Source organism: Triticum aestivum, chromosome 4B, assembly GCF_018294505.1.
Source record: "Triticum aestivum cultivar Chinese Spring chromosome 4B, IWGSC CS RefSeq v2.1, whole genome shotgun sequence".
NCBI classification, from domain to species: Eukaryota; Viridiplantae; Streptophyta; class Magnoliopsida; order Poales; family Poaceae; genus Triticum; species Triticum aestivum.
This window is the reverse complement of record NC_057804.1, coordinates 18,113,215-18,123,705: the sequence shown is the minus strand read 5'-3', so window position 1 is coordinate 18,123,705 and position 10,491 is coordinate 18,113,215. Positions and strand designations below refer to the sequence as shown.

The 10,491-nt window shown below is 42.6% G+C and overlaps 1 protein-coding gene, 1 long non-coding RNA gene and 8 other non-coding genes across 10 annotated transcripts; 9 read left to right on the top strand and 1 right to left on the bottom strand.

The window, feature by feature from the left end:
• The first annotated feature begins 3,415 nt into the window (after positions 1–3,415).
• Positions 3,416–3,505, top strand: LOC123095430 (small nucleolar RNA snoR126). Its single transcript, XR_006446266.1, has one exon. It is a non-coding gene; the product is annotated as a small nucleolar RNA snoR126 (small nucleolar RNA).
• A 101-nt stretch (positions 3,506–3,606) lies between these two features.
• LOC123095428 (small nucleolar RNA snoR126) lies at positions 3,607–3,696 on the top strand. The gene has a single exon (XR_006446264.1). It is a non-coding gene; the product is annotated as a small nucleolar RNA snoR126 (small nucleolar RNA).
• A 126-nt stretch (positions 3,697–3,822) lies between these two features.
• Positions 3,823–3,912, top strand: LOC123095424 (small nucleolar RNA snoR126). Its single transcript, XR_006446260.1, has one exon. It is a non-coding gene; the product is annotated as a small nucleolar RNA snoR126 (small nucleolar RNA).
• A 133-nt stretch (positions 3,913–4,045) lies between these two features.
• LOC123095429 (small nucleolar RNA snoR126) lies at positions 4,046–4,135 on the top strand. The gene has a single exon (XR_006446265.1). It is a non-coding gene; the product is annotated as a small nucleolar RNA snoR126 (small nucleolar RNA).
• A 289-nt stretch (positions 4,136–4,424) lies between these two features.
• LOC123095427 (small nucleolar RNA snoR126) lies at positions 4,425–4,515 on the top strand. The gene has a single exon (XR_006446263.1). It is a non-coding gene; the product is annotated as a small nucleolar RNA snoR126 (small nucleolar RNA).
• A 122-nt stretch (positions 4,516–4,637) lies between these two features.
• On the top strand, positions 4,638–4,727 carry LOC123095425 (small nucleolar RNA snoR126). The gene has a single exon (XR_006446261.1). It is a non-coding gene; the product is annotated as a small nucleolar RNA snoR126 (small nucleolar RNA).
• A 128-nt stretch (positions 4,728–4,855) lies between these two features.
• LOC123095426 (small nucleolar RNA snoR126) lies at positions 4,856–4,945 on the top strand. Its single transcript, XR_006446262.1, has one exon. It is a non-coding gene; the product is annotated as a small nucleolar RNA snoR126 (small nucleolar RNA).
• Positions 4,946–5,070: 125 nt separating this feature from the next.
• On the top strand, positions 5,071–5,159 carry LOC123095431 (small nucleolar RNA snoR126). Its single transcript, XR_006446267.1, has one exon. It is a non-coding gene; the product is annotated as a small nucleolar RNA snoR126 (small nucleolar RNA).
• Positions 5,160–7,001: 1,842 nt separating this feature from the next.
• LOC123090638 (growth-regulating factor 9) lies at positions 7,002–9,642 on the bottom strand. Its single transcript, XM_044511958.1, has 4 exons — positions 9,359–9,642; positions 8,732–8,920; positions 7,969–8,290; positions 7,002–7,798 (listed from the first exon to the last, which is right to left on the bottom strand). Exons 1-4 carry the CDS (start codon positions 9,522–9,524, stop codon positions 7,261–7,263), a joined length of 1,215 nt encoding a protein of 404 aa, XP_044367893.1. The 5' UTR covers positions 9,525–9,642; the 3' UTR covers positions 7,002–7,260.
• LOC123090639 (uncharacterized) lies at positions 8,682–9,435 on the top strand. The gene is made up of 3 exons (XR_006442502.1): positions 8,682–8,923; positions 9,055–9,138; positions 9,248–9,435. It is a non-coding gene; the product is annotated as an uncharacterized lncRNA (long non-coding RNA).
• Positions 9,643–10,491: the final 849 nt, after the last annotated feature.

Below are 10,491 nucleotides of genomic sequence, written 5' to 3'. Positions count from 1 at the left end.
TCAATGTTAACATTGTGAATAAAAAACCACAGACTCTCAGTTTTTAGTTCAAATAAGGTTAAAATTTTGATACAAGGCTGCATTGAATAGTAGCAATTTAAAAAAATTGGAGCGGGGCTGGAGCATGTCGAAGCACTCCCCTGAGATTCACCACTGACTGCCCCTGTTGTTAAGGCATCTCCCACGCTGGTCCGTAAACCGGACACCGCATTCGTCAGCAGACCAGGGGACCAGTTCATGGACAATGATGTGGGTGCACCAAGTTAATAATATCCAATTTATGAATGTCAAAACATTCTGAACAAAAAGTATGTTGTACTAGCAACAAGAATTTGTACTACAAATTTTGAGATCCTAATTGAAAGCACATCATTAGAAACAAAAAAGACAAATTCACCGATGATATAGAAAATGTGCTGAATTCAAGGCCCAGGTTGCATTAGGTACTATTCACAGCATGATTTGCCTTTTTCATTTCTAATTATGTACGTTAAATTTGAATCTAAAATTTTATATTAAGGTAGATATGTGTCATACTTACACCCTCATAAATTTTTCAATGTTTATAAATTGAGATACGGAGATCGGTGCACCGGTAGTACCAAATTCATCGTTGCATCAGATATGTCCCCTTTTCTGCAAAATACTCCAAGCATTTAGATAATATCACAAATGATGCACCACTGTAGCAGGATTGTTAGAAAAATTCTTGTCAAGAGAAGTATTATTGTTCCCCCGCAAAAAGAAAGACAAGTATTATTGTTTAGTTTTCCAAATGGTCAGCGAATGGTGACCCTTCCACGTAATGTTTTCTCTAATCTCTGGCAATACTTTAATTCAGTCATCCACCAAATCACTGAGCTTAGTTGGGGCTTTTGAAATACCAAAAGCACACATCACCACTTGCTAAACCAATTCCGCTTGAGCACATTAAAAAAAGGTGATCAATACTTTCTTTACAGCGACAAAAATGGCACTGGTCATTTCCTATCCAACCCCTCTTCAACAAGTTATCATTGGTTAGAATACTATTTTCCATGCTTCACTTTTTCGGCGAAGCACTATTGAGCTTCACGCGGAACTACAAAATGTGCTTCACGTGAAAGTGTTTCGCTTTTAGGGAAGCACAACTACGCTTCATCGGGAAGCATAATTGTGATTTTCACACAAGAAGTACAACCGTTCTTCACGCGAAAGCACACACTTCTACTAGACACAAATCGAAAACCTATGAAAATTCAAGCAAAATCTGAAAGCCCATAAAATCAGAGAAAAAAAACCCAAATCCCAAAAATCCGCGCAAAATCAAAAAACATGCTCTCGCTGGTGTGCCAGCATGCGACACATGACAACGTCTCGAGGCACCACTTGGGCAGATGCCCGTGCGTCCCCGAGCGGACACACCCCTATTGTTACTCTACCTTTTTTTTCTAGAAAACTCATAACAATTACAGACGCACTGATTTCGTTGTAAGATCCAAGAAAATATAATAGTCATAACAAATACATGTACAGTGATTTTGATATAAGATCCAAGAAAATACAAAGTAATTCCTATGCCTAATAATTACAATGAAATCTCTTGGAAACACCTTCTTCGCTATATCAATCTTTGCTAGAGGAAGTACTCCAAGACTTCAATAAAGAGGCCGCAAATGGACTGGAGCAATGATGTTGTTAGTCTTTCACCTACATGAACATTACCAACAATGGTTTTTGAAAGCGCATTGAGTCGCGCATAAAAAAAGATGAGAAGTCTTGATCGATGAATGGAGTTGGGCCAGGGATGATACCCCAGAAATGCAGGCCGTCAGATCATAATATCTTCATTATGGTGTCGATGAAAGATTTCAACTCCATAAAGAATCAAACTAATAAAAAAATCGACACACTAATATAAACTCACCAGATATGAATAAATCGGATCTGCGAGACAGAAACTCTCTAACCTCATGGTAGCATCAAACAAAATACGAGTCTCTCCTCCAAGGGAAGGCGGCTAGGGTTTCTACCTCCTGTCGGCGGCGTCGCCGATCTGCCACGTCTCTTGTGGCCTTAGGGCCATGGGTGCGTGGTGGATCTCGGCCCTTGCCGGCAGGAAGGCTCCGTTTGTAGGTGCTTCTTTAAGTTTTATTAGGGTTTGTGTCCTACTAAAGAAGATGAAACGGTGGTGACTTATTGAAGATGGAATAAGGTTCTCCCCGCCAAGCCCCTGTCCCGGTTGTGTGTCTAGCACTGTCGGAGGGCGTGTGAAGGTGTGTCTCCGACATATCTCGCATGATTCGATCAGTGGTTGTCTTTGGTGGATCTGCTCGGATTCGGCCTTTGTTGATGTGTCTTCGAGTTGGATCCTTCCGATTTAAACTTCTCTACATCGGCGGCGGTTGCTGTTCTGGTGTGTTAGTCCTATGGAGCCTTATCACGAGGACTTCCCGACTGTTTACTACAACAAGTTATGCCCAACTACGGTGAGGGAGGGGCGACGACGGCGGCGCGCCTTTGTTCGCTTCAATGCTTGTAGTTGTCACTATTGGTGGTCTACGAATCTGGATGTAATTTTTATTATTTCTGATGTTGGCGTACTGCCATGAAGATGAATAGATAGAAAATTTCCTGCAAAAATAAACCTCGTGGTACTGCAAAAAAAAAAGAGTAAATTTTATTCTCATAAAATACGATGACCAGAGTAAATCTACTTTTTCTCTCGTGTACCCCATTGTAATCTGGTCTAAGCTTTGGGACCTCTGGGTTAAAATGGACCCCAAAAAAAGAGCCTTGTGAAAATGGGCCGAAGAAAAAGCAAGAGTTAACTAACAACAGCTTGGTCCAGTCTTTTAACAGGCCGAAGACAAGCTTAGCCGACTAGGGTTCCCACTGCTCTACTGTCAGACCTGCAGTTACCCCCAACTGAATCAGCAGCTACCAGATCTGACCAGATCTCCCCCCTGATTCGACCAGGGATACACAAATTTCTGCCGAATTTTCCCCGCCCCTCTGCAATTTCCGTCGGCCTCGATTGTAGCCTCGTCGATCTCCGCAAAATTGATTGTGAATTTTCTTTTCCCCGATCATTAAGCACGCGCCCAATAGGGATGGCATCTCGAGCCGCCGCAGCCCGACGGATCGTTCGTGCGGCGATTTCGTTATCTTTCCCCCATCTTCTTCGTAATATTTCTACGGTTTTACAGGAGTCGGGGGTCATTTTCACGAGCTGTAGCTTCCAGATTCGATGGCCATAATTGGTTTTCTCTTCCAGTTACTCCCAGATTAAGTTGCGGCTCTAATAGCCATAGCCCGAGAAATAGATTCCCTCGCGCGCTGATAAATTTATTGCTCCAGTGTCTGCAGTACTGTCAGGCCTGCGTATATGATTTCTCCATCTTTTTTAGGATCCTTGCTGACAATTGTTACTTGCTGGCTGTGATGACAACAAGATTACTTCCTCATACCTTAATTTCAGTTAAGGAGCAAAGCTGATGACTTCATTTGTGCGTGTCTGAGCCTCTGCACTTGTTTTTTTTTCATGGAGTGCAGTTGTTTAAGTTTGGTTCTCTTATACAGTACCTTCTTATGGTGACAATTGTGTATTGTAGCAACTAGTTTGCGTGGCTGTGATGACAACTAGATTACTTGTTCATAACTTAATTTCAGTTAAGGACCAAACCTGATGACTTTATTTGTGCGTGTCTGAGCTGGTGCACTTGTTTGTCTGCGCAGTGCAGCTGTTTCAATCTTGTTCTTTTCTACCTTCTTACGTTGGTTGTCTGGATTTTTGTTCTTGTATTTTAGGCAACAATTGTGTATTAGAGGAACTAGCTTGCCTGGCTGTGATGACAACTAGATTATTTCTTCATACCTTAATTTCAGTTAAGGACCAAATCTGATGACTTTATTTGTGCGTGTCTGAGCCGGTGCACTTGTTTGTGTCTTGAGTGCAGCTGTTTAAATCTGGTGCTTTTCTACCTTCTTACGTTGGTTTGTCTGGATTTTTGTTCTTGTATTTTAGGCAACAATTGTGTATTAGACGAACTAGCTTGCCTGGCTGTGGCTGTGATGACAACTAGATTATTTGTTCATAATTTAATTTCAGTTAAGGACCAAATCTGATGACTTTATTTGTGCATGTCTGAGCCGGTGCACTTGTTTGTCTGTGCAGTGCACTTGTTTAAATTTGGTTCTCTTCTAGTTCTACTCCCTCTGTTCGCAAATATAAGTTGTTTTGGAAATTTCAATGTGGACTACATACGGACTGAAATGGGTGAACAAACCCACTAAACGTGTGTATATACATCCGTTTTAGAAAAAAAAAATAGATCATCTTATATTTGTGAGCGGAGGGAGTACCTTGTAACGTTGGTTTTTGTCATGATTTTTGTTCTTGTGTTTTAGGTGACAAAATTGTGTAATAGAGGAACTGGTTTGCCTGGCTGTGATGACAATAAGATAACTTCTTCATACCTTAATTTCAGTTTAAGGACCAAATCTGATGACTTTATTTGTGCGTGTCTGAGCCGGTACACTTGTTTGTCTGCGCAGTTGTTTAAGTGATTCATCCTACCTTCTTAATCTGATTTTCATCACAGATTTTGTTTTCTGTATTTTAGGCGACAATTGTGTATTGAAGGAACTAGTTTGCGTGGCTGTGATGACAACAAGATTACTTGTTCATACCTTAATTTCAGTTGAGGACCAAATCTGATGACTTTATTTGTGCGTGTCTGAGCCGGTACACTTGTTTGTGTATGCAGTGCAGTTCTTTAAATTTGGTTCTCTTCTACCATCTTATGTTGGTTTTGTTTTGATTTTTGCTCTTGTATTTTAGGTGCAATTGTGTATTAGAGGAACTAGTTTTGCATGGCTGTGATGACAACAAGATTACTTCTTCATACCTTAATTTCAGTTAAGGACCAAACCTGATGACTTTATTTGTGCGTGTCTGAGCCGGCGCACTTGTTTCTCTGTGCAGTTGTATAAGTTTGATTCTCTTCTACCTTCTTAAGCTGATTTTCGTCTCAGATTTTGTTTCTTGCATTTTACGCGACAATTGTGTATTAGAGGAACTAGTTTGGGAGGCTGTGATGACAACTAGATTACTTGCTCATAACTTAATTTCAGTTAATACCAAATCTGATGGCTTTATTTGTGCGTGTCTGAGCCGGCACACCTGTTTGTCTGTACAGTCGCTTAAGTTCGATTCTGTCCTACCTTCTTAAGTTTATTTTCGTCTCAATTTTCTGGTCTGTGTTTTAGGTGACGATAATTGTGTATTAGAGGAACTAGTTTGCGTGGCTGTGATGACAACAAGATTACTTCGAGCATGCTTGGATCCAAGGGACTATTTTTAGTCTAACTAAAACTAGTCTCTTTTAGAGGCTAAAGTTCCAATCACCCCTGACTAAAGAGAGGCTAGAACTAGTCTTGAGACTAAAAATTTTTAGTCAGGGGAACCCTACTAAAATGTGGATTAGTCCTCTCTCTCCTCATTTAACTCCTCTTCTTTAACACATGCGAGTTCTGGATTGGAGGGTTTGGAGGATAATAAATGCTCATTAACTCGATTTTAGTCTATTTAGTATTTGTATCCAAGCATGAGTGAGGCTAGCAAGTTTTAGTCCGACTATTTTTAGTCATGGCACTAAAACGTATGCAAGCACCCTCTTCTTCATACCTTAATTTCAGTTAAGGACCAAAACTGATGACTTTATTTGTGCGTGTCTGAGCCGGAGCACTTGTTCGGTACAGTTTTTTAAGTTTCATTCTCTCCTACCTTGTTAAGTTTTTTTGGTCTCAATTATTTGTTCTTGTATTTTAGGTGACAACTGTGTATTAGACGAACTATCATATCGATTTTGCATTCTCCAGTATCTATTGTGGTTTATGTAACATCACCAATGATTCTTCATGGGAGTTCCACAATTTTGGCAAGCCATTGCTTCTTGATAGCTATTGGCTTCAGTTACTCCCATACTGATGCAACGCAAGATAGCCCTTGTTCCATGAATATGGTTGGACTTCGGGTTAGGCCTGCCTTCGACATATGCAAATATGCCTTTGTGCTTTGTAGTGTGTTAGCTCGGTTTTTGTATTTTTCGGTGTGTAAACTCAGTTTGGCATCTTCAGTTGTGATGTCCTTTTTATTTGCTTCTAGTGTTCTTGTCTAGCAGAGATATTCTGTATCTCGGTGCTGATACTTTATTTGATTTGACGAGCTTTGTGCGTATCTGAGCCAATGTTGCTTCTTCTTGGTGTGCTCCTGTGTGCTAAACCTTTGTACTATTTCAGTTTGGTTTGCCCAGGTTTTGTTTCTGATTAACTGACTATTAAAGGCACTCATTTCAACCCTGTATATTTATTGATTCTCATGCATTTGCAAACTAGATTAGGCGGATATGATCACTTCATCATATTCACTTTGCATTTTCATGTGTGACTGAGATCAAAATTGTTCTTATGATTGATATTTCCCTACGGGCACAATGAAGAAAAAGGCTTTTTCAGGAACTTGCTTCATAATGAGAAACTGGCAAAATCGAATAACTTCGGCCCACGAGAGGCTGTATGATCCTGCATAGGTAGCTAGCTGGATACTGTTCTTATCTGCCGGATGTCCTATTGATAAGCATCTATGTTGTAATACTCACTGTATCAATCGTGTCCTGAACATAATCAATACAGGAGTATATCAAATTTAAGGGCCATCACCATACCAGACATGGGTTCATTCTTTTGAACCATACCAGAGATGATAAACTGTCAGAAAATTGACTGTATAATTGTACTATGATTACTGGGCTCATATAACCTGCAGATGGCCCTCGATGCCTCGATGTTTGTCAGGACGATTTGAATTGATATTCATCTTCTTGTTATATGATTATTTCAATATATGTTATTCCTTCTGAAGAGTTGCCAGTTATGGTCTTGGACATTGACAAACAGAACCATTGGTGTTATGGGCTCAAATAATTTCAGAAAAGTTCCATGGAACTACTGGATGGATATGAAGAAATGAATCCTTATAGTTTACCTGTTAAAAGATGTAGCTAATAAGCTTGATACAAGGCAAGCCATAATATTTTAGGATAGAGCCAGATTCCTAAACACTAAAAGTTGCAACTACTGGATATTACAAAACAGAAGATTGAAAATATGGAGAGAAGAACAAGCATGGATGGGTCACACATCTAAGCTACTTCATCCTGCTTCCATCAGCATTGTTCCCTTCCATGGTGAATTTTGCCATGTCTAGCTCTCCCGAGCTCACATTTCATGTTCATCAAGACTCAGTAACCAACCATATGATCTTGATTCACACTTATTGGTCAAGTCATCAGTGTTCTTGGAGTTTGTTAGGATTTCACCTAAAGGCCCACCTTGAGGTATCTCCCAAGAGCTTGAGATGCAATCCTCCTGCACTTGCATCATGTTAGATGCAAGGCAGCTGATGTGTCGACCTTCTGTAGATGAATAGAAAGTTGATGGCACTGAAGCATTGATTTTCTGAGACTCATTCTTATGCATGCTGAAATCTTGAAGGACTGATTGAAGGCACCCGCGATCATGGAGCGTCGTGGAAGAAACGTCCTTGCTGCTCTGCTGGTTGCTTCTTTCCCAAGGCTTCAACACTGTATTTGAGGAGATCGATTCACTATCGACTGCCGGGCTGAACTTATCTGGTTTGCTCTGTTGCTTCAGTTGAGAGAACAAGGACAATGTGTGTTGTTGATTAGTAGAATTCAGGAGTGGAGCACTGTTGCCATCTTCAGGGTTGCTTCCCCTGGCTTTGCTCACCATTGCCCTGCAAATGAGTACAAGTGTTAAATCGAAATTATGACCTTGCAATAAAATTTAAATGTTTTTGCTTGTTTCTTTGCCTCCCTAACTTAGCAGTTGCATTTTTTTCAGTCACTCCATAGCTGTGAAACAGTTCTGATCCATATAAGAAACTAAGATTCAGTGCATACAAACCTGTTTAAATTATCTGTCCAATAGCTGACGCTCCCTGGCTTCAGTTCATCACCAGCTTTTGCTTTCTTATTACAGCCACCATGTGAGACAGCGGCCGATAACGAGCCAGCATCAGGTGTCTCCTTGGCGTTCTTCCTTGTTTGGTTTTCCACAGGCTTTCTTGAACGATGGCGGTTCCTATTGATGTGCCGCTCACAATACTTGTGCTCGGCCATCGCCTCCTTTGAGCACCGCCATTTCTTGCCGTCTGTTCGACGGCATCTTCCAGGCTCCGGGTCAGAATCTGCATTGGTGAACCCTTGGTAGACAGGCCTCCAGGGCACTGCATTACAGGGAAGCAAGTCATGCTCTGCTTGCATTTACAGTCTTGTAACCAAGTATGCTAGCTAACAAAAACGTCTTATATTTTGATACGGAGGGAGTAGTAGATGGTATTAAGGTTGTGCTTGATACATATGTTAACTTGCTTGGTGACTAAATCTAAATAGGATAGCTGAGGCAGCATCTTAAATGCAGCATTTGTGTCATGTCTACTGCCTGATACTATATTCTTATTTAGAAATACTTGCAAATATGCAAAAAACAATATTTGCTGACATGCTTTTAAATATCACGTGCAGGACAGACACTACTTTTTTCTCGCATTCCCATCAAGACAGATCTTTTACTGCATCACATTTACAGGCAGTCGTATCTGTTGCATTTGTACCTCGGTGAAATATAAATGAGATGTGGGTACATGTTTTTTTGGCAGGATGCTTACTTCTATCGGAGGAGGGTCTGAAGCTCTTGCTGATGGAGATGAGCAGGCCGGAGGGTATGGGGGCCTTCGCGTTGAGGTACTTGTATATGAGGGCCTGGTGCTCCAGCTCCATCCACTGCGAAGGTGTGAAGGGCATCTTGCTCCTGGCCAGCAGCAGCCTCTGCTCATTTGACCTCCCGAAATCCATACCTGGTAGATATAAAAAAAGAAAGAAAAGAAATCATTCAGCATGAGCAAATGCTCAGAGAAGCTGCAGCCTTATCTTGAAAATAAAATATCCATGCGTATGGTTATTTATTTGTTTCTTATTTTTATTATTGCAGGCGCCGGGTCAAGACAAAAGTGCAGATAAAGCGGTGAAAAGAAGCAATGGAATGGAGCAGCCTTGGCTGCGGAGGAGGGGCCCGGTGAGTGGGTAGATTCGAGCAAATCCCCATGGCCATGAATCGAGCCGGTGAGAGCTCATCAAGTGCTGCTTTTGACTTTTTTTCCTTTTATTTTTGAACATTGGAACAGTCGAACGCCAGAGCGCTGCACATCTATCATGGCTTGCAGAGAACAGATCGAGCGAAGATCGTGCGAAAAATAAAGTGTGTGGAAGAGGGAGGAGCGGATCCAAGAAAAGACCTGACGATGGAGGAGCGGCGGCCTTGGAGAAGCTGAGCATCTTCTGCTCGTCGAGGAAGGGGGAGGGGTAGGGGCAGGGGGCGGCGGCGGCCTGGGCGAAGCCGCCGCCGGATCTCGCGTCCTTGGTCGCCGGCGGCGCGAAGCCCAGCACCTGGCCGAGCTCCATGGCGGCGGCGGCGAGCTCAGGAAGCGTTCGGGGGCAGCGGGGAGGAGGAGGGGGCGGCGGGCATTGCTGGAGCGAGCTGGAGGCAGTGGCTGAAGTGGGGGGAGTGAGGGGAGGCAGGGAGTGTGTCGCTTTGGGGGACTGGGGGTGGCCCTTAAATAGCAACGGCCTGTCTTTTCACCGGGGCCTTTCGCTTTGCTCTCGTTTTCTTTCTTTCTTTATCGTTGGTGTTTTTGAGTCGACGGTGCTTTGGTGGCCGGTGACAGCGAGTGGTGCTGATGGCTGATGGTAATGGCGCGTATTTACACCCGACTGTGGTGGTGGATGTGCGCATAGTAGTGTCCGGCTCATGGCCCACGGCTCCAGCCTCAATGGCTTGGAAGTACAGTGCTGATATTCTCCCCTAGGTTTTGGCAAGCATTTCATGGAGTACTCCCTCCGGTCCTTTTTACTCCGCATGTGATATTTGTCTGAAGTCAAACTTTACAAAAGAAGTTTGACTATATTCATATGAAAAAAAGACGATATATACAATACAAAAGTTCCATTTTTCAGTGAAAATGATCAAATCTATTATAAGAATTCACAACATAATAAAATTATGCCAAGGTTGACGAACCATCGATCAGTCATTGTCGCCGCCAGAACGAGCCGTCGACGCGCCGCTACTATATGAAAATTAAATGAGTGGCCCGTCTAATGATATTGATTTCTTATGGTGAGTGCTGATGTTTTTTCTCTATAAAGCTGGTCATGCTTTTTATAAAGGGAAACGTTTCAGCGCGGTGCGCCGGCCGAACGATTCGGCCGGTCGCTCGCGAGCCACGCGATGAGCCCCCCATCGTACGCCTCGCACATCACCCTGACCCACCTTATCTTCTTCCTCCCGATCCCCTCCTTTCTCTCTCAGCCTAGCGCGCTATTGGCCCTCTTCTTCCTCCCTCGGATCCCGCCGCCGGCCAGCCCCAAT

What these genes read in the sequence shown, in the direction of transcription:
- LOC123090638 (XM_044511958.1), bottom strand. Translation starts at nt 9,524, where the DNA reads ATGGAGCTCGGCCAGGTGCTGGGCTTCGCGCCGCCGGCGACCAAGGAC. An exon ending in CAGACCCTCCTCCGATAGAA is followed by an intron (nt 8,291 to 8,731) that starts GTAAGCATCCTG and finishes CCTGTAATGCAG; the next exon opens with TGCCCTGGAGGCCTGTCTAC. An exon ending in TGGACAGATAATTTAAACAG is followed by an intron (nt 7,799 to 7,968) that starts GTTTGTATGCAC and finishes ACTCATTTGCAG; the next exon opens with GGCAATGGTGAGCAAAGCCA.